Genomic DNA, 18,826 nt, shown 5'->3' with positions numbered 1-18,826 from the left:
TCAATAAGTAAATAGTTGAAGTTTATTAACACAGTTCAGAAATCCAAGTTTTTCAAGGTGTTTATGAGAAATGTCATACTATTTAACAGTTGAACTATATAAAAAGGACAAAACTGTTGTGTAATACTGACCTGCAGCCTTCTGAAACCGTTCATTATATACCAATTAACCATGTTTCGTAAGCCTGGTCTTCTAACTTCAGTCAGAAGGTTGTATTCTGATATTCCAAAGTATAACACCGACTTCATTTCTTCAAGCAATAATGCAGCGTCAAAATCATCACAATCAACAAATAACTTGAATTCTCCTAAGACCGCGAGCACAAGTACATCTGATGACGAAATCCATCATTTTCAGCAACTAGCACCTACCTGGTGGGATACCTGGGGTTCACAGCGTATCTTACACAAGATGAATTTAGCAAGGCTTGATTTCATCCAAAGGATTCTAAGAAATGAAATCAAGATTGAAAACAAAGATGTCTACATTCCTGGTTTCAATCATCGCGAACATTTGCCAGCATATGTATCAAAGGCCATTGAAAAAGATATTTTTAAAGAAGTTAATTCTCTTTTGGCACAGAAGAAGTTTGACGCTCTTGATATTGGCTGTGGAGGTGGAATCCTCTCCGAGTCTTTAGCAAGGTTACCGTTTGTTCAGAGCGTTACAGGTATTGATCTTACGCCTGAGTGTATCGAAGTTGCAAAAGAACATGCATTGAAAGATCCTTCTATCAAAGATAAAATATTTTACAAGCTTTTGCCTCTGGAAAAAGTTCATGGTCAATATGATATTGTAACTATGTTTGAAATGTTGGAGCATGTAAATGAACCGAGTGAAATTTTAAGTCAAGCTTGGAAAAAGCTTAAGCCGGATGGTATCATGTTCTTAAGTACTATCAACAGAGACCCAATCTCGTGGTTTACTACTATATTCATGGGAGAACATATATTAAAAGTAGTCCCTAAGGGAACCCATCACCTTGACAAGTACATCAACTCATCAGAAATCGAAGAATGGTTCCAACAAAACGTTGCAGAGAAATATCAGATATTAGAAACTAAGGGAACGATGTATTTGCCTGTAAATGGATGGATAGAACACGATTGTGCTAATGTTGGAAATTACTTCATGGCTATTAAAAAGGTTAAATAATCAAAAAGGAAAACCCCTTCCACACAATACCATGAGTATTTCTTTACCTACACTGTACATACGTAGTTAACTTTAACTAACATTTAACTTTGACTTCGGTCTCAAAATTAACAAGATAGGAGGCAGAAGCAAAGTTTTCCACTGATGAAAATTTTCGTATCTAATTAGCAGTTTCAAGAGCTGGTTTGTCCTCTATTGGTTCATCATCAACAAATTGAGGCATAGCATTGTTTAAATAGGATGGTAACTCCCCATTTGCTTCAGCGTCGTTCAAGTCGAGATCTTCCATAAGGTCTTCTTCCCCAAGAGCCTCAAGTTCCGCATCTAGCTCACTTTCACTAATATCATCGATATCTTGGTTTTGCATAGCTAATACTTCTTGGAGCTCGTCTCCTTGCTCTATTAAGTCCATCATTTCATCTTGCATATCCTGAATTTTGTCAATATTAATTTTACTGTATTGCTGTTTCAACGCTTGATTCGTTTGCTTCAATGCATTTACGGTAACCATTGTGTTTTTCAAGTTGTCTGTAGTCATTTGAACTTGGGACATAGACCATGATTGAGAATCGAGTTGGTCTCTCATCGCTTCAAGTTGTTTCCTCTTGTTCAAAAGCTTTAGTGCCCGTTGCCTTAGGGGTTTTTGGCCCATAGTCGACTTTGTATTACTTATCTTTTTTTGTAGTGTTGATAGTTGGAAATTAAGCTGTGAGATCTGCGTGTCAAGTTGCGATACACGTCCAGCAAGACCGCTCTGAGCCTGATCGATAGCTTTAGATGAATCCAGCATCATCTGCTCGTGCGTCTTGCGATTACCATATCCGAATATTCTATTCATTTTAGCAGGCAAAATCTTCTTAATCCCAGTAATGTTCTTTAATCACTTTCTTGGTACTGTTGACTTGTAGCCTAATAGACCTTTGATCAACTCTACGTTCAGTATTGCCTCTAGTTCTGTTATCCTCATTTTATTACTCAACACACTTGGAATTTAGTAGATTTATCAATATAGGATATAGTATAAGGGTTTACGGGTCACATGACTGAAATCTCCCATATACTTGTGTGGTGAATATGGCGAAAAGAGAAATGTTACAAACTTAAGGGACCAGAGCGTTAATGACAGACAGTTTACAGGGAATAAAGCTAGACGAAGGCAATGGTATTTTGATGCAATAATTTTGATTAAATTTGACAACCACTATATATGATATATCATATGCTATTTATTGTTATGCTAGTCGGCCAAGAGTGAGTGAGTATAAGCTTTAGTCTTAGAACATTTGGATCAAGGGAAATCTACAAGAGACGCTTTAATAGCTCGATTTTGCTTATTTCTTCCTGTAGTTCCGCTTCAATTACTGATGACTTTATGGTTTTTTGTGATCCAGACTGAATATTGCGCTTCCTTGAAAAGTCTATTATGACCACTCCGCAAGTCTGTAAGCTATTACAACTTTCTAGGAACTCAGTTTTACTCAAAGGCTTCATAACTTCGGTTCGTCTCAGAAGTTTGACGTAGTAATCATAAGCCTCGTCAATGGTGCATATGCACTGGTGGAGATCAAACCTCTCTCTATGAACCAGAGAACATAAAACAATCTTGTGTTGAATGTTCAGAGGGCCAATTCTGGCCCTTGTGGTAGCAGACCCCATGAACTTTGACACTGCTTTGGCCACGTGAGCAATTGTGACCTTTCGCTTAGATCCTACATTGGAAACTGCATTTGACTTGAGAGAATCCAATTCGAATAATTGCACGCTGCTTCTCAACAAGTCAAATAATCTTCTTAAGTCTCCTGTGGAACCCGAGCACTTTGTTGTTGCAAATCTGATCGCCATTGGCTGGAACAGTTCAAAACATTGGGGGAAAACAGACAGTTTCTGCTTCACTATCTCAAACATCTGATCAGAATTATAAGGACGGAAGTGTATTACCTTGGGGAGAAGTTCTTTTTGCAGATTTAATCCGTTGAGGAATCTATCCTTCAGGTCAATGCTGTTAGCTATACCAATGACGGTTACATTAATGCTAGGCTCTTTTGCCAATAAGAAGAGATCGAGGATAGTCTTCGTTTTTGATGCCCCAGAACCGTTTCCATTGATCAGTTTATCCATTTCATCTAGTATCATGACGAAATGTGTGCTTGGTTTCGATCTACAAAACTCTTCCAACGTCTTCACTGTTGAGCTGGCGCCTGTGTGGAAAGCTGGGCTGCGTGTATTGGTGAACTCTGTTATTAGTTTCTGGAAAATCGTCTCGGGCTTTGCGAGTGCAATACAGTTGATCTTGGCGACTGCTACGGGCTGAAACACATCCGGTTGTGTTTCAAAATATGATACATTTGTCAAATCAGAGTCGTGTTTAGGCAATGTGGCTCTTGCTGGGCCCAGCACAATCTCTTGGAACTTATCTCTCAAAATGATATCTAGCTGAGCCGTCTTGCCCGTTCCTGGAGGCCCAGTGATGTACAGTGAGTTCTCGTTGGAGTCCTTCATTCCAATTGAACCCTGCAGGAATTCAATGATATCGCGGTACTCTGACTCCCTGGTTACGAGCCACGAATTCTCACAAGTTGCAACAGAAGACTGTTGCAACAGCGACTTGGTTTTCGAAGTCAAAGGCTCCGATCCAAATGCCAATCTCTTCGGTTTCAAGTCCTCATGTGCTTCTTCGGTCGTATCGATGTTTGTCACACTGCTGCTCACTGCTTCGAACGGCTGGCGTACCCCTACGCCTATATATTTCCTCTGTTGCTTCTCTGGAGAAGCAGGTGGAGTGGTGAGCCCTTTGAACATCTTGGCGTCTGGAGTCAATGTCTGGCTCTCAGCACCATCATCATCCTCGAATGCTAGTAAAGGACGTTTTGTACCTCTTAACATACTTCCAAAATATCAAAACAAAAGGTACAGCTGCTATCTCTAGTCTAGCCTCAAGCACTGTTTGGTTACTTACTCTTTCTTGATCCTAACTACGAAGGAAAAGCCTTTGGTTAAACTAACAGAGTTGTGCTCTTCTCAGTTCATCGCTCTTCCTTCTGTATGCTCTCTATATGTATTGACCCAGCAATGCGCGTTTCTGATCTGTCGCATCAATTAGATTTCCTAATTGGGTAATGGTTCGCATCTGGTATAAACCGCATTAGGAACGCTCTGAGAAAAGCCAAAAACCAGACAAAAAAAAAAAAAAAAAAAAAAAAAAGTTGATTTTTTGGCGTACCAGGGCTTCATTTCTTCGATGCAGCAAACAATGTTTATTGACTATTGAGTGTACTGACCAGGCTCACCCACACACACCATCTCCATCTATTCCAAGTCTAACGAACAGAGCACCAACGGCATTTCCCGGGGCTTTGCGTAAATTTTATGTCCCATCCATCCACTCATTCACGTGATATTCACATGAGCTTATATCATATCTGACGAACACTGGCTGTGCCATGTTGTGCTGTGCCTCAAACCCCACCTCACCCCTTGCTCTTCCTGCTCCCCTGCATCCCCTGCTCCTCCATTCGAACCCCCTGATGTCCGTTTTCTCCGAAAAATAAATTATCCTCAGAATCCTGCTTTTTGTCATTTGATATTTTTTTCTCTCTGTTTAATAATTTTCCCATTTTCCATTTTCCATCCATTTGGCTTATGCTACATACTGTTTTCTGTTGTTTGTTGTTTTTTTTTTTTGTTGTTGTTTTTTTTTTTTTTTTTTTTTGGTTTTTTGTAATGATCTGTGCGGGTGTTTCTGGGTTCACATAGCTCTTACGTCTAATTTCCTAGTTGACAATCCCAGTCTTGATTTTTTTTAGTTTTTCAGAAAGTTTTGGCATCTAACAATAAAATAAACAAAAAAAAACTTAGAGAATTTAAAGAATCAAAAGCCCATCTTATCCTTTACCAATAAACAAAGAATGAGAAAAGGAAGGAAAAGAATAGATATTGATTTAAGGAAAGAGAGCATTTTCTGGATTCATTATTTTGACAATTTTTAGTGAGAGTGTAGTTTGATGGTCAAAGGGTAAGAGTTATAAGACTAGTGAGGACGAGCAGACGAACAATCCAGTACGATTTTCCTTTTTTGAGTGTATTTTGAAAGTGGGAGAGTACGATTCTAATCTAATCTAACAATCAGGTGAGAGAAACTCGTTGTATTTTGTTCGTTGTTTGTGGTTGTCTGATTCCCGTTGTGAGTAGCGCTATCGAATCTGTGACGTTTTATTGATTCTAGTATAGGTAGCTTATAAGAAACCGAGAACAGGGGATAAACACTTGAGGTCCTAAAGAGTACTAGTAGAAGGGATGCCGCCTCATCATCGTCTTGGAGAGAAGAAACGGTATCATTACGGAGGTGGTCCTTCTGGACGATATGGCTCTTTTTCGTCAGGACAAGAGGGTTCTGGGAGTGGTAGCAGTGGTTCTAGACATTCGCGATATGATCCCAATGCTACAGTACGAGGCCCGCATTCGTCCCGTCCCAGCTCACGATTCAATCCGAACGTATCAGTGACGGACACTAAACGTGGGTCTACAGATGGAAACGCGAGCAACGCCAATGGGAGCCGAAATGGACCCAGTAACAGTACGCACGGTAATGGCGTTACTAATGCGAACACCAGTGCTGGCGTCAGTCCCAGTGCTAGTAACAGTACCAGTATCAGTCCCAGTACGAGTCACAATCACAATACCATTACTAACCCTGTGAATGCCAGTTCTACGAGTAACAATACAAATTCAAATTCAAATCACCATGTTAATAGCAATGCACCAGCATCTGCATCTTCGTCTTCCAGATGGGCGGGCTCTCATAGCCGATATAATCCACAGGCTGGCGTTTCCGTAACGAATAACACACCAGCGTTGTCCACATCTTCTGCACAAGGGGGTCCAGCAACAGCTCCTTCCGCCAGCACGAGTGGTAGTCCGTATTATCCTTCAAACACTCTAAATGGTTCTAGCAAATATTCGTACGTTTCTGGTAGATCACAACGACCAAGAAGCTCTTTTGATACATTTCCCCCCAACGCTTCAGCAGACTTATACGATAACAGCACGAAACATGCTTTTTCTGGCGCTAAAACGGCAATGAGTGGTAGCTCTGCCTCGATACCGGGTGGAAATAATCTCAATAACAGCTTGGGAAGCAATTCAAGAAATTCTTACTGGGGCAACAGAGGTTCCAGGAGTGGTGGGAAATACCACTCGGGATCAAGGTATAATGGTTTCAGGAAATATCCCTTTGATTATGGATTTCACGATATGCCGGACATTCCAAAGTCGAAAAAATCATTTGATACTTCATCGCATCCTTCAAAATCAAGCTTAATCAACTCTGTTCCACAAACCACTCGGAAAGTGGAAGAACAGGTCTCGCATAATCACAAAAGAATAGATATTAGTGCAGAGGAATATACTGGAGATAGCGACACTAGGTCTTATAGTAGCTTTCAAGAAAAAACTGATGGGCAAGATGAAGGTTCGGAGCTTGATGATGAGTCTCAAATGTACGATATGAATAATAATGGTACACCTACTACGGATCGTAAGCAGGAAAGCTTTAGTTTACTTGAAAACAAAGACAACAAAGCTAAAAATACAGCTCAGAAAGAGGAAGGGCGTGAAAGTAGACAACAGTCGCCTCATACTGTAATGAATGATGATTCTAATGTAATGTTAGATGTATCAGATAATACCAAGAAATCAGATAAAATAGACGAAGAATATGATGATGAACCGAAGAAGACTTCAGTGGTTGATAATGATGTTCCAACTTCGATAAACAACAATGATGAAAAAGAGGACTCACATGTTACTGAAAAGGATGATTTCGATGAAGAAGATGCAGAGAAACTACTCGAGAACTCTCTTCAAAATTTAACAGGTCCATTGGCTGAGAAACAACATATACCACCACAAGATTATATTTCAAAGGCAGAACCTTATCCAACACCAATCCATCCTATAGAAGAATGTATATTCCCGATGCAGGAGCCTCAGATGAAACTCTGGATGTTAAAGAATAAACCAAGAGCAGATAGAATCAAGAACCAAAAGTATCTTTTGAAAAAACCTGTTCAATATCTTTTTGAATATCCTTTCTTCACTAAAGCATGGATTATACATGAACAGGCTGTCAAGCCCGTTGTTATCAAGAATCTAGCCGAGATAAAACGATATGAATATCTCAGAAAATTACAGTTGAAGGATCAATTTTTCAAGCTTGAAAACGAATGGACTAAGAAATGTGAACGTATGTCAAAACTCAGTGAAACTTTGCACAGAACAGACTCAGAAGAGGATCATAAAAAACATACAAACGACAATAAAGTGCAAGAAAATACTAATGGAGAAACTGATAGACGTCCTACAAGTTCTCGTAGAAGAAATAGAGCGGATTTTGTTGATGATAACGATATTGAAAATGTTTTACTTCAAATTGATCCTGACTATAAGCATCATCAACTTGCAGCTACGATTCCTCCAATGATTATCAATCCAGTGGAAAAATTTGCCTGTCTTTTCAAAGATGTTAATAACCTTGTAACGGATAAAGATAAGTGGGCTAGCAGAGTTTTATCCGATGGGATCGACACATTTACTCCTTATGAGCACGAACTTTTCATAGAAGGTTATCTATCATATCCAAAGAAATTTGGAAAAATTTCTCACTATATGGGTAACCTGAGAACACCAGAAGAGTGTGTTCTACATTATTACAGGACTAAGAAAACAAGCAAGTACAAGAAATTGTTATTGGAAAAACATAAGAAGCGGAAAGCAAGTATAGGACGTCGTAAGAAGGAAAAAGATAAGACAGAAGCCAAAAGGAAGGAAGATGATGAAAAGGAAACAAAGAAAAGTGAAACTGAGCCTTCAGAAACAGCAACCTCGACTGTGGAAAAGAACTTATCGGCTGAAGAAACAGAAAAGGCACCTGCTCTTGCACCAAAAATAGAATCACCGCCATTAGTAAAGCCAATTGAAGAGGTTCCTCCTTCTCAACCTGTGCCTGTAGCAGCGTCAGTGTCTGTGAATGAAAATTCTACGTTAAATACAAATGTTACAGAAGGAGAAACTGAAACTGAGGTAAAGAAAGAATCTGATACAGAATCTGAAAATGAGGTAACCACTGATGGTGATTCTGTACTTAAGCAACAACTCGTTGACGCAGAGGAATCACTTCGTGAAACAGCTACTCCTCAAACAGTTATTCATCAACAATCATTGCCCCACCATGATGAAGTTATTGCAGAAGGATCTCAAGTGGTAGAGAACGTAACGGCTAATGTTGTAGGACAGGATAATGACTCTGAAAAAGCGATATCTTCATCTAATGATTTGGATAAGGCTGGCTCTCATCCAAAGGTTGATGGCGATTCAGAAGGTGTACTAAAACACCCGCTATCAGAACAACAATTAGCTAATCATACGGAACAGCCAATGAAAAAGAAGATAAAACAATCTGATATCAATCATAAATCTAGCTATTGGAGTGTGCAAGAATCAAAGATGTTCCCTGAATTGGTGAAAGAGTTTGGCTCTAATTGGACTGCTATTTCTCAAAAGCTTGGGACTAAATCAACAACCATGGTCAAGAACTACTTCCAGAGAAAAGCTGGTCAAAATGGATGGTATGCGCTTGTGGAAATGGGAAACAACAATCATAACCATAATCAATCGAACTCAGGATTATCAACAACTGCAACGAGTGATCAAGTGAATAAACCAGTCGCAATTGCTCCTGCACCTGGTAATGTTGGTAACATTGCTACTTCAGCACCATCAACGGGTAGTGGTCAGGGGCTCATTAACATGCCTAGATCATCCAATCTACCATTTGGTACGGCGAATAATGAAAGATCTAATATGGGCTTGAATGAATTGCCATCTGTGACACAACAGCAACAGCAGCAGCAACAGCAACAGCAACAGCAACCACAGCATCAACCACAGCAACCTCCAGTGGGATATTTCTCCGACAACGGCTTACCTGCTATTCACTCACCAGCTTTTACACTAACTAGAAACGAAGACAGCTTCTCTAATTTGCCAACGCCTACACAAGGGTTACCTGTGCAACACATGCCGGCAATATCGTCGTTTAATACGCATAATATGTTGCCTAAATTGAACGCGGGAACTATTCATTCGGAGCCACAAATGCAATTGCCAGTACAAAAGAACATTGCAACTGGTAGTGACTCTACTATGAACAAGCCACAGGGTGCTTCCGTTCACTTCCCTCATAATATCGTGGGAAATACCGGTAATAGTGTAACTCAATCCTATACTGTAGCGCCAAGTCGCAGATCTTCTATTAGAAGCTTGTTGAATGATGGTGAAGACTCCAAACCAACTCGTAGTGCAACTCCCCCAAACATTACACCCACGGTATCGAGTACTACTTTACCAGCACTGAGACCGATGAGCACTACGTCTGCTATGCCGTTACAATCCATTGCGCCTTCTAGGTCTACGGAACCTGTAGCCTCGAAAGTAATTGTTCAAGAATTATCTCACACTAAGACATACACTAATGCCAACTTAACCCATAATGCTGTCCCTCAAAACATCGCACCAATTCAGAACACTCAATTGTTGCCTGTTCCTTCAGTATCATCGATAAACTTCGCAAACGATCCACTAGCAGCCCTAGCAGCAGTAGCTTCATCTACTGAAGCGTTTGGTCTGGTACCTGCGGCTCCACCAAACAACCAGCATCAGCATCATCAATCCATTAAGCAAAATAACACCGATAGCAACGGTCACATTCACTGATTTTCTAAGTAAGTGATCAGGGTTATCCTGTAATGGTACGTATGTATTCATATATATATATATATAGGTACTAGTAATATTATCAATACCTAATAACTCTACTCTGCTGGTACATTGCCTAATGCATGTGCCTTTGTGTGGAAAGCACGTAACTATGATGCAAGGAACGTCTTCTTTGCCTTGCAAAGCATCCATCGGCTTCTCTTTTTATAGCCGTTGAATATCGCGTCGGACGAAATACCAACAAAATCTCAAAAAAAAAAAAAAAAAAAACGAGAACTGGGAAAAGAAACAGAATCTCTGAATCGCGAAACTCATCAGCCTGAAAAGTGAAATAAAATCTAATAAAACAACACACGATATGGAAACGCAACATTAAGAAACGGACGAATATAGTATAGTAGGTTTTTTGACATAAAAGGAGTGCAACACCGGATACATTCCTGTATAAGCGACTTTGTATTAATATTGAGTTTTTTGCAAAACTCTTCTGATCAATTATAAGACACTATTCTGTGTGAAAACAGTCCGTTCCTTTCGCTATCCGATAAACATATTGTTTGTCTTCTTAAGTCGTTGTTTTGAGTATCCAATTGTTAAGTATGGAGTCATTTCTAAAATCTAACCAGTACGCAGCTGGTCTTGTGGAAAAGTATCCGGTTATTTTGGACTATGTCCCTACTGTTGATAGACCTTTCTTTAATGTTTCGTTGTGGACTCACTTTGATGCTGCTGTCAGCAAAGCCACAGATGGGAAATTTATTCCTAGCCAATTCACATTTGTCGCTGGTGAATTGCCATTGAGTGAACTCTTCCCAGTTATGGGTATGATTGGTACCTACTACCTAGTTATTTTTGGTGGTCGCGCCGTGTTGAAGAACACTGAGCCTCTAAAGTTGAACTTTTTGTTCCAATTGCATAACTTATTCTTGACCACACTATCCTTGACATTGTTGGTCTTGATGGTGGAGCAATTAGTTCCAATGATTGCTAAGCATGGTCTATACTATGCCATTTGTAACCAAGGTGCTTGGACTCAGCCAATGGTTACTTTATACTACATGAACTACATTACCAAGTACATTGAATTTATTGACACCATTTTCCTAGTTTTGAAGCATAAGAAGTTGACTTTCTTGCACACCTACCACCACGGTGCTACTGCTTTGTTATGCTACACCCAGTTGGTTGGTACTACTGCTATTTCCTGGGTTCCAATCTCTTTGAACTTGGGTGTCCACGTGGTTATGTACTGGTATTACTTCTTGGCTGCTAGAGGTATCAGAGTCTGGTGGAAGGAATGGGTCACCAGATTCCAAATCATTCAATTTATTATTGACATTGGATTCATTTACTTTGCCGTGTGGCAAAAGGTTGCTACTGACTACTTCCCAACATTGCCTCACTGTGGTGAATGTGTTGGTTCCACCACTGCCACATTTTCCGGTTGTGCTATCATTTCCTCTTACTTGTTCTTATTCATCGCCTTCTACATTGAAGTCTACAGACGCCAAGGAACAAAGAAGTCTAAGGTCATCAAGAGAGTTAAGGGTGGTGTTGCTGCCAAGGTTAATGAATATGTTAACGTTGATGTGAAGAATGTCAACACTCCTTCTCCTTCCCCAGCTCCAAGAAAGAGAAACACAAGATCTAGAAAGGCTTAAATAAGGGGAGAAAAAAAATAATTAAGCCAAGGTCTGTATTTTATCGTTTTATTGTTTTACCATTTTATTATCCATTCATCGCTTACTTTTCTTCCAATACACAGATTCTCTGATGAATGAGAAACGGAACTGATGTTTTTTTATCCGCACCTTTCATAACAAACATTAACAGCAATTGATAATAGATTGTGTATTGTATTTATTGCATGTAAACTCAGTTCTTAGAACTAAATTAAAGTTAACCTCAGTTAAAAATTATTTGAAGTATGTAAATGTAGAATTGAGAGTGACATTATATCTTTGATTGGATGTCATCAGCCCGCTGCTTAGATAGAGTAATACATCTTCTAATCATTGAAGGAGTAATCTTAGATCCACCACCAATGACTGTCGCATTTTTCATCATACCGTCTTTACTTGTAATAAAGGTCAACGTAGATTGGATTGATGTTTCTTCTGCTTCAGTTTCGATATCAGCTAGTAAGACGGACTTTTTGTCAGTGACTTCCATTTTGTCGGCATTCGATTCTTCCTCATGATCAAGTTCAGCTAGAGGATCTATATCAACTATTCCGAAATTAGATCCAAACGCTAGTTGAGATTCATTTAGTTCTAATGGTAGATATTTCTTAGGATCGCAAAGGATGTCATACGTTTCACGAATTGTCATGCTGCGTCCTCTTGTTCTCACTGCAATTTTAAGATCTGCAGCTCGTTCGTCTAGGAATGCTCTTGGTAGTTTTACTGATTTCAATGCACTTATCAAAGAATTCCAGCATAAATCAAATATTGGGCCACTACGACTAAAGACTTGGATTTTTGCATACAACACGTAAGACCACTTTCTATTGATAGATTCATTGATTTTCTTATCTTCTTCCAATGCTTCATCGTCATATATTATCGACACATTTCCATTCTCATCCGTTCTACGAATTCCACATGACACAGCTAATGCTTTCTTCTTGAGAAGACCAGAGTGTAAAAGTGTTTTGTGAAGCTTCTCAGATGTTATCATTTCTTCATCAGTAGGGCCACCGACACGGCCACGATGAACTTCGACTACAGGAAATACGGTTGCATTTTCTGATAGCTTATTCTCTTCTGTTGCTATTTCGATTAGTTCTTCCTCGCCAATGTCATTGCTACCAGCAGATAATGTCTCTTCTATAATACCACCTGTTATAGAGGTCATTATGAAAGTCTTACCAGCACGAAGAACATTAGATCCAATTACATCATTAGATCCGTTATTTGAAGCATTTCCACTATAGCGGAATATATTACCATCGCTTAATTTTATCTCTCTGAATTCCTCAAATCTTCTTGAACATGGTCTAGTTTCTAATGAAAGGTGTCTTTGCAACGAAAGATCAGGTAAAATTCGAGCAAGAACTTCCGGTGGAAATACCACAGGGTGCACTTCGATAGAATCAGCGTCAGACATTGCTGGTATGGACTGGAGTTGGGCTTCGGATACTCTGTTTATGATTCTTCCTTTCATATTCGATGCGATGAGATGAGAAGAGTTGAAGATTTTTTTTTTCTTTTCTAATACTTTAAGGTTTGAAGCTTTAAGCAACATTGCTGCGTAAAATAATAAACAGAAGCATAACTTAATGAAGATAGATATGACAGATGTATTTAAGTCTTTCAAGTTCTTACAAAACCGTAATAGTGCTCTCGGCAAATCATAATGTGGTTACGCTCCATTTTGATGTCAATAGGCCAAGAAAGAAACAGAAAGTTTCTAAATAGCAAATGATACATACACTGAGTCTAAACTGCTTAGGAATGGTGTCAATGTTTCATGTACATATGTTTTCCATAACTGTAGAACTTTCTTGTCACCGTCTACATGCTAGTACTCAAACTATGTGTATTTTGTTTCTTGTCTTATATCTTTTATCTTATATTAAAGAAACTTGTTTTAAGAATGACAAGTTAGTGAACGGGTTGTACTTCTTTGAAAGTCGAAGTGTTCGTTGAAAAGTAAACTATAGAACTTCGAACATGGGTATCACTGTAGTAGGTTCGTTGAACTATGATTTAGTAACATATACAGAACGTATCCCTGTTGCTGGAGAGACTTTTAATGCTGAATCTTTTGAAACACACTCGGGTGGTAAAGGTTTGAACCAAGCTATCGCTTTGGCTAAATTAGTCAAGCCATATTCAGATGATGATAGTCGATCAGTTCAAGTGAGAATGGTTGGACATGTTGGTTCTGATTCCTTTGGAAAGCAATTATTGGATAAGCTTCGGGAGCATAAGATTGATACCAAGCACGTTGACCAAGTTCAAGGTGAATCTACTGGTGTAGCAGTTATTGTTGTGGAGAAATCTACAGGTCAGAATAGGATTCTCATAACTGCAGGTGCTAATTCTCATACGGTGTATTCAAACGAGCAACTAGAGAAGATATTCAGTAATAAGGACAAAGAGTTTGTAGTGTTTCAACATGAGATTCCAAACCCTCAAGTTATTATGGATTGGCTCAAGCATAACAGACCTAATTACGAAGTTGTGTACAACCCATCACCTTTCCATAAATTAGAAAAAAAGGTCTGGAGAAATGTTGATCTTCTTATTGTGAATGAGATTGAAGCAATGCAGATTATAGAGTCCTTGGACACTGAGGACATTGTTTCTCATTTCAAGAGTAAAATTACTAAAGAAAGTTATGCAAGTGGCTATCTCGAAATAGCACAACATTTTCAAAGTCAGTTAATCAGTCAGGATCATTCAGCTGTAGTAATTATAACTTTGGGTGAGCAAGGCTGCGTCTTCTGTTCAAAACATTGCCCTGAAGGAGGATATTTGCCATCGATTAAAGTTGAAAAAGTTGTAGACACAACTGCAGCAGGTGATACATTCCTAGGGGCTGTCGTGTCACAACTACATGATAATCAAACTTTGGAAGATTCGATAAAGTTTGCAACTACTGCAAGCTCGATTACAATAACTAAAAAGGGTGCCGCTGAAACCATCCCTGTATACTCAGATATCAGCAAGATTTAGTTTTATTTAACTTTTAGTAATAGCTAGTTCTGAAGAGTATATATATTTAAATGTTAAAGTTCTGAATATCGATAAAGAAATTAGTTGAGTAGTTGTGATGATCGTTTTTGCGTGAACATTAATTTAAGTCAGTTTTTGTTCCTCCGGAGATGAACCTTTACTAGAGTCCTTGTTTGGAGATTCAGGAACATAAACCTTTTCTAGCAGTCTTAGTTTTCTTCTAGAGGAGTCATGAGAGTCCAATGTTGATATGTTTTCGCCCACTTCTAAGCTTGAAACATTATATTCCAGCTGAAATTTGTTGTCTTTCAGTGAAAGTTCAGGTTCCGATATTTTAGCCTCATTTACTAGTTCGTCATTGAGTTCCTGCCCATTTGCTTCTTCCAGTATAGTTTCGTCAAACTCTTCATTAACATCTTCGTCTGATTGAAGCTTTGCGTCATTTTCAATGAGTCTATTTCCTGGCAATTCTACGGAGTTTGAGCGTTTACCAGCTTCCCACTCCTCATTTTCAATAGTAATTCTTTCCTCGACGGTTTTATTTTGCATTACAGCTTCATCCTCTAAAGCTGATTCTGTGTCATCTTCAGTATCACTATGTGCGATTTCGTACAACGCATCGACCTTTTTATGCAGTTCAGCCTGCTTCTGTTCAAAACTTTTCCTTGAGGTTTCTATGATGTCTCTCAATTTTTCATTCTTTTCAACTTTAACGGTCGATGAACGACGTTTGTAGAACAACAAGTATGCTGACCCAGCAACGCTATTTTCGGGGGATGTTTCAGTTACTCTAGAATCGTCAAAATAGTACCATTTACCATCGACAAAATTTCGGCAATAAGCTGTGTAGTGTCCTCCACCAAGCCCACCATAATGATTATCGACAGCGATCAAGTCATATATATCATTGCTTATCTCGTTTTGATACGACAAATAAGGGGACATATCTAAACCTTCTATTGGGAAATGAACTGTTGCATCGATTTTGTCACTGAAAGAGCGTTGGTTTTCAAATCTTTTTAAATGTATTAGTAATATGTCAGGAGTATTCCATAGCTCGATTTGTTTTGAAGCCTGTGTGTGCTCTTTACATTTTGGACAGTACCAGGAGTCCGCAGAGCTTAAAACTTCTGGCTGGGAGAACAGTCTTAAACATGAGTCTAGAGTGATTTGTGTTTGTTCTTTTTCTGACCTTTCTTCTCTTGCCTTAGTCAAAGCTATATTATCAAGAACAGCAGGACTGTTCCAATTAACTCCATACTCTAAATCGAATACTTCTTGATCTTTTCCGGTATTCCACTCGCAAATTAAAGCTGTATGGGATTCCACCAATGATGACATTTCCAAATGTGATAATCCATTTAAAACTTCGGTACTTGTTGTCATGCTTTCATCTGATGTTGATTTAGTCTCTGAATCTATGCTGGATTCATCATTGTTATCTACTACTTCGTCAGAATCATCCATACCAGTGTCATTTTTTATTTCGGAGTAGTAATATGCTGTTTTAACAACCTCAGGAAGGAACTGAGTTATTTCTTCGCTATTATTGTAGTTTATTGACGAGACGGAAGTTGGAGTCCATATCTTACCTGCTGGCGAATTTGAATTTTTAAGTGAAGCGTTATTGAATCTTGGAGTCCTAGTGGTGTGGTTATGCAATGCTTCATTCTTTAAAAGCATGATTTTAAAGAAATTATCTGGTGAAATTTCAGGGTTTATAAACTCCAATTCCTTGGTTACAATATCAAGTTCCTCTTTCGGGAACTTCTTGCTTAAAAGTGGTAAAGAATCTAGTCCGTAATTTTCAGATACTTTACTGAGAATAGGAAACTCAGAAAAGCCGCCAGAAAAATTTTGGTAACAGCGCTCTATTTTTTTTCTTATGGAGCCATAACTGTACTGTTCGTCTTTTGATAGTGCAATGAAAAAAGGATATCCAAATAATCTTGGAGTTTTATAGCCATCTTCAATGCGAGTGTTGAATATAGGTACTACAATGTCATCTGGGTTCCTGATAAGTTCGTAAAAAACAACAGTATCGTTTTCTGATATTAGTTCAGATATAGGAAGGTACTCTGCTTCCATATTAGATTCGTAGTTGTTGTAAAATTGGTGGTTAAAGATTTCGCAACCGATTAAATCATCGGCATTCATGCTAGCCTGTTTTGCGATGTATTCTTTTAATTCCTGATATGTAGAGTTTTTCAGAAGCTCTATCTCTAACGTGCAAGGAGGGGAGTTTTGAGGGAAAATGAGAACCTTACATGTCCAGTAATTTTCAATAGGAAGGGGTAATGTTAAATCATTGTAAGGATCAAAAGTTACTGAAACATGTTGACAGTTCGGACAAATTAGAGTGGATTTATACAACCCGACGAAAAGATCCATGATAACGGAATCATTTCTCTTCTTTACGTAGTCCCATGTTTCATTGGCAAGTTCGATTATTTTGTTCTCATCCACTGGGGAACCCTCTGGCAATTCTGGTTTTTCCAAGTATGGTTTTTTTATAACTCTGTTGAGATCCTCGTGTAAGCCGTCTAATATAAATGCCAAAAATTCTTGAGAATCCTGTTGACCAAAACCAGCAAATAATTGATTGTAATGGCCAATTGTGTTCTTAAAATTTCTTGGAGCAAAGAATGAGTTTATTCCATATGATGGACTAAACAGAGATTGTACAAGGTGACCAAAGGCATGGGCTACGTGGCCCTTGTAACCAAGTGGATTATCGTTGTTTATTTCATCTTCGTAACCACCGTAAAGAAAATACTCATTGAGATCTTGAATATGCAATAAGCACTGTAATGCAGAGTTCATATAGCAGGTATTTCCTAAATTAGCAAGTCCAGTTATTCCAGGAGAAGATTGGAGTGGGAAATAATGGAAAAAGTTTGATGGCCAATGTTGAGTACCACTTTTCCGTTTCACTTCAATAGCCAAATTTATGACGTGAGAATTGAGATCTTTCAGTCTTCTAGTAAACATGTTCTTCGTTATTTTATGTTTATAAGTAAGCTCCAAGAATGTAGATGGTGATATCGTATAACTGTTTTGTAATATATTGCTAGTCTTGACGTTATTTCCATCATCATTGATATACCATACCCGAAAATAATATGACTCCTTATCAAATTGGGGCTCTTTGGATAAAAAGAGATCTATAGCGCGTTGGACGACATCTTTTGTTGTTGCTAGGCTGGATAAAGTGAACATGTTTGATAACTTTGCCTCAGCAGCATTCCGCATTGAAATTGAATATTGACTGGAATTTTCATTTGTGGTCAAATGGTGAATCCTAAACCTTGGTCTATCATACTCAACCACCAACTGTTTTTTCTTATCTATGACGATGTATGCTGGTAGTGGCTTCGAATCTGGTGTCAACCCATACCACTGTTGAAGAAGGTTGAATATCTTTGCAGGCACAGCTGTATAAGGTTGTCTGGAATAGTCTTGAAGGATGAAATGATCATAATCTACAACTATTGATGCAATGTTTAGAGGAGGAACAGCCCTGTAATCTGTAACCAGAGGGTCCTGAAATAATGATAACCAGCTCTCGGGAATAATATACACCACATCGCCTTCTTTTTTCTCATTACTAAAGCGAGCCCACATATTAGCAACAATCGATCTTTGATCCTGAAGTGGAGGAATCGCGTCATACAACACACTAGGAAGTGATGACGATATAGAGGAGGATATATCAGTAGGATTTTCATCCGTTAATGCAGGAATAGTATTTCCATTGGAATTCTCCCCGGATGTACTCTCGTCAGGCGAGGTTTCCTGCGTGGAGAATTGCATGCAATCACTGTCAGCTACGTAACTCCGTTTCTCACTAGTCATAGTGGACAAAGAAACACAGTCGCTTCCAAAACTATAGATAGGTACAATTTGTCACAACTCCGATTATTCAATGTGGCTGTAATACCCTTCACTTCCTGATTGCGAAACCGCATCTCATCATTCTTTGCATCGAAGTGTTAACACTTCCATGTATTTTTTTTTTTTTTTGATGAAAAAAATTAAGTTTGTTGTAGTTTGTTATGTAAATAAACCGAAATGAGAGTTGTTATAGGCAACTAAGCAATAATTCGCTTGGTAAGAAGGAATGAACCATAAACTTTATGTGCCGAATCGTGAAATTATGAGAAATTATTACAATGTATATAATTAATTACATGATGAGAAGAAAATGTTAAAACGTT

General features: G+C 38.6%; 8 protein-coding genes across 8 annotated transcripts; 4 read left to right on the top strand and 4 right to left on the bottom strand.

The window, feature by feature from the left end:
• Nucleotides 1–171: 171 nt before the first annotated feature.
• Nucleotides 172–1,155, top strand: COQ3 (hexaprenyldihydroxybenzoate methyltransferase; the record flags this gene model as incomplete). Its single annotated transcript, XM_022818462.1, has 1 exon — nucleotides 172–1,155. The coding sequence occupies one exon, from the start codon at nucleotides 172–174 to the stop codon at nucleotides 1,153–1,155; it is 984 nt and encodes a 327-aa protein (XP_022673699.1).
• A 160-nt stretch (nucleotides 1,156–1,315) lies between these two features.
• VPS60 (Vps60p) lies at nucleotides 1,316–1,993 on the bottom strand (the record flags this gene model as incomplete). The annotated part of the gene is made up of 1 exon (XM_022818451.1): nucleotides 1,316–1,993. One exon carries the CDS (start codon nucleotides 1,991–1,993, stop codon nucleotides 1,316–1,318), a length of 678 nt encoding a protein of 225 aa, XP_022673698.1.
• Nucleotides 1,994–2,454: 461 nt separating this feature from the next.
• On the bottom strand, nucleotides 2,455–3,954 carry CDC6 (AAA family ATPase CDC6; the record flags this gene model as incomplete). The annotated part of the gene is made up of 1 exon (XM_022818440.1): nucleotides 2,455–3,954. The coding sequence occupies one exon, from the start codon at nucleotides 3,952–3,954 to the stop codon at nucleotides 2,455–2,457; it is 1,500 nt and encodes a 499-aa protein (XP_022673697.1).
• A 1,494-nt stretch (nucleotides 3,955–5,448) lies between these two features.
• On the top strand, nucleotides 5,449–9,924 carry SNT1 (Snt1p; the record flags this gene model as incomplete). The annotated part of the gene is made up of 1 exon (XM_022818429.1): nucleotides 5,449–9,924. One exon carries the CDS (start codon nucleotides 5,449–5,451, stop codon nucleotides 9,922–9,924), a length of 4,476 nt encoding a protein of 1,491 aa, XP_022673696.1.
• A 602-nt stretch (nucleotides 9,925–10,526) lies between these two features.
• On the top strand, nucleotides 10,527–11,588 carry FEN1 (elongation of very long chain fatty acids protein; the record flags this gene model as incomplete). The annotated part of the gene is made up of 1 exon (XM_022818418.1): nucleotides 10,527–11,588. One exon carries the CDS (start codon nucleotides 10,527–10,529, stop codon nucleotides 11,586–11,588), a length of 1,062 nt encoding a protein of 353 aa, XP_022673695.1.
• Nucleotides 11,589–11,880: 292 nt separating this feature from the next.
• Nucleotides 11,881–13,173, bottom strand: RRP43 (exosome non-catalytic core subunit RRP43; the record flags this gene model as incomplete). The annotated part of the gene is made up of 1 exon (XM_022818407.1): nucleotides 11,881–13,173. One exon carries the CDS (start codon nucleotides 13,171–13,173, stop codon nucleotides 11,881–11,883), a length of 1,293 nt encoding a protein of 430 aa, XP_022673694.1.
• A 428-nt stretch (nucleotides 13,174–13,601) lies between these two features.
• On the top strand, nucleotides 13,602–14,609 carry RBK1 (putative ribokinase; the record flags this gene model as incomplete). Its single annotated transcript, XM_022818396.1, has 1 exon — nucleotides 13,602–14,609. One exon carries the CDS (start codon nucleotides 13,602–13,604, stop codon nucleotides 14,607–14,609), a length of 1,008 nt encoding a protein of 335 aa, XP_022673693.1.
• Nucleotides 14,610–14,732: 123 nt separating this feature from the next.
• Nucleotides 14,733–18,464, bottom strand: UBP12 (putative ubiquitin-specific protease UBP12; the record flags this gene model as incomplete). Its single annotated transcript, XM_022818385.1, has 1 exon — nucleotides 14,733–18,464. One exon carries the CDS (start codon nucleotides 18,462–18,464, stop codon nucleotides 14,733–14,735), a length of 3,732 nt encoding a protein of 1,243 aa, XP_022673692.1.
• Nucleotides 18,465–18,826: the final 362 nt, after the last annotated feature.

The sequence above is a fragment of the Kluyveromyces marxianus genome, chromosome 1 (assembly GCF_001417885.1).
Source record: "Kluyveromyces marxianus DMKU3-1042 DNA, complete genome, chromosome 1".
Classification (NCBI taxonomy): Eukaryota; Fungi; Ascomycota; class Saccharomycetes; order Saccharomycetales; family Saccharomycetaceae; genus Kluyveromyces; species Kluyveromyces marxianus.
This window is presented reverse-complemented; position numbering and strand designations above follow the sequence as displayed.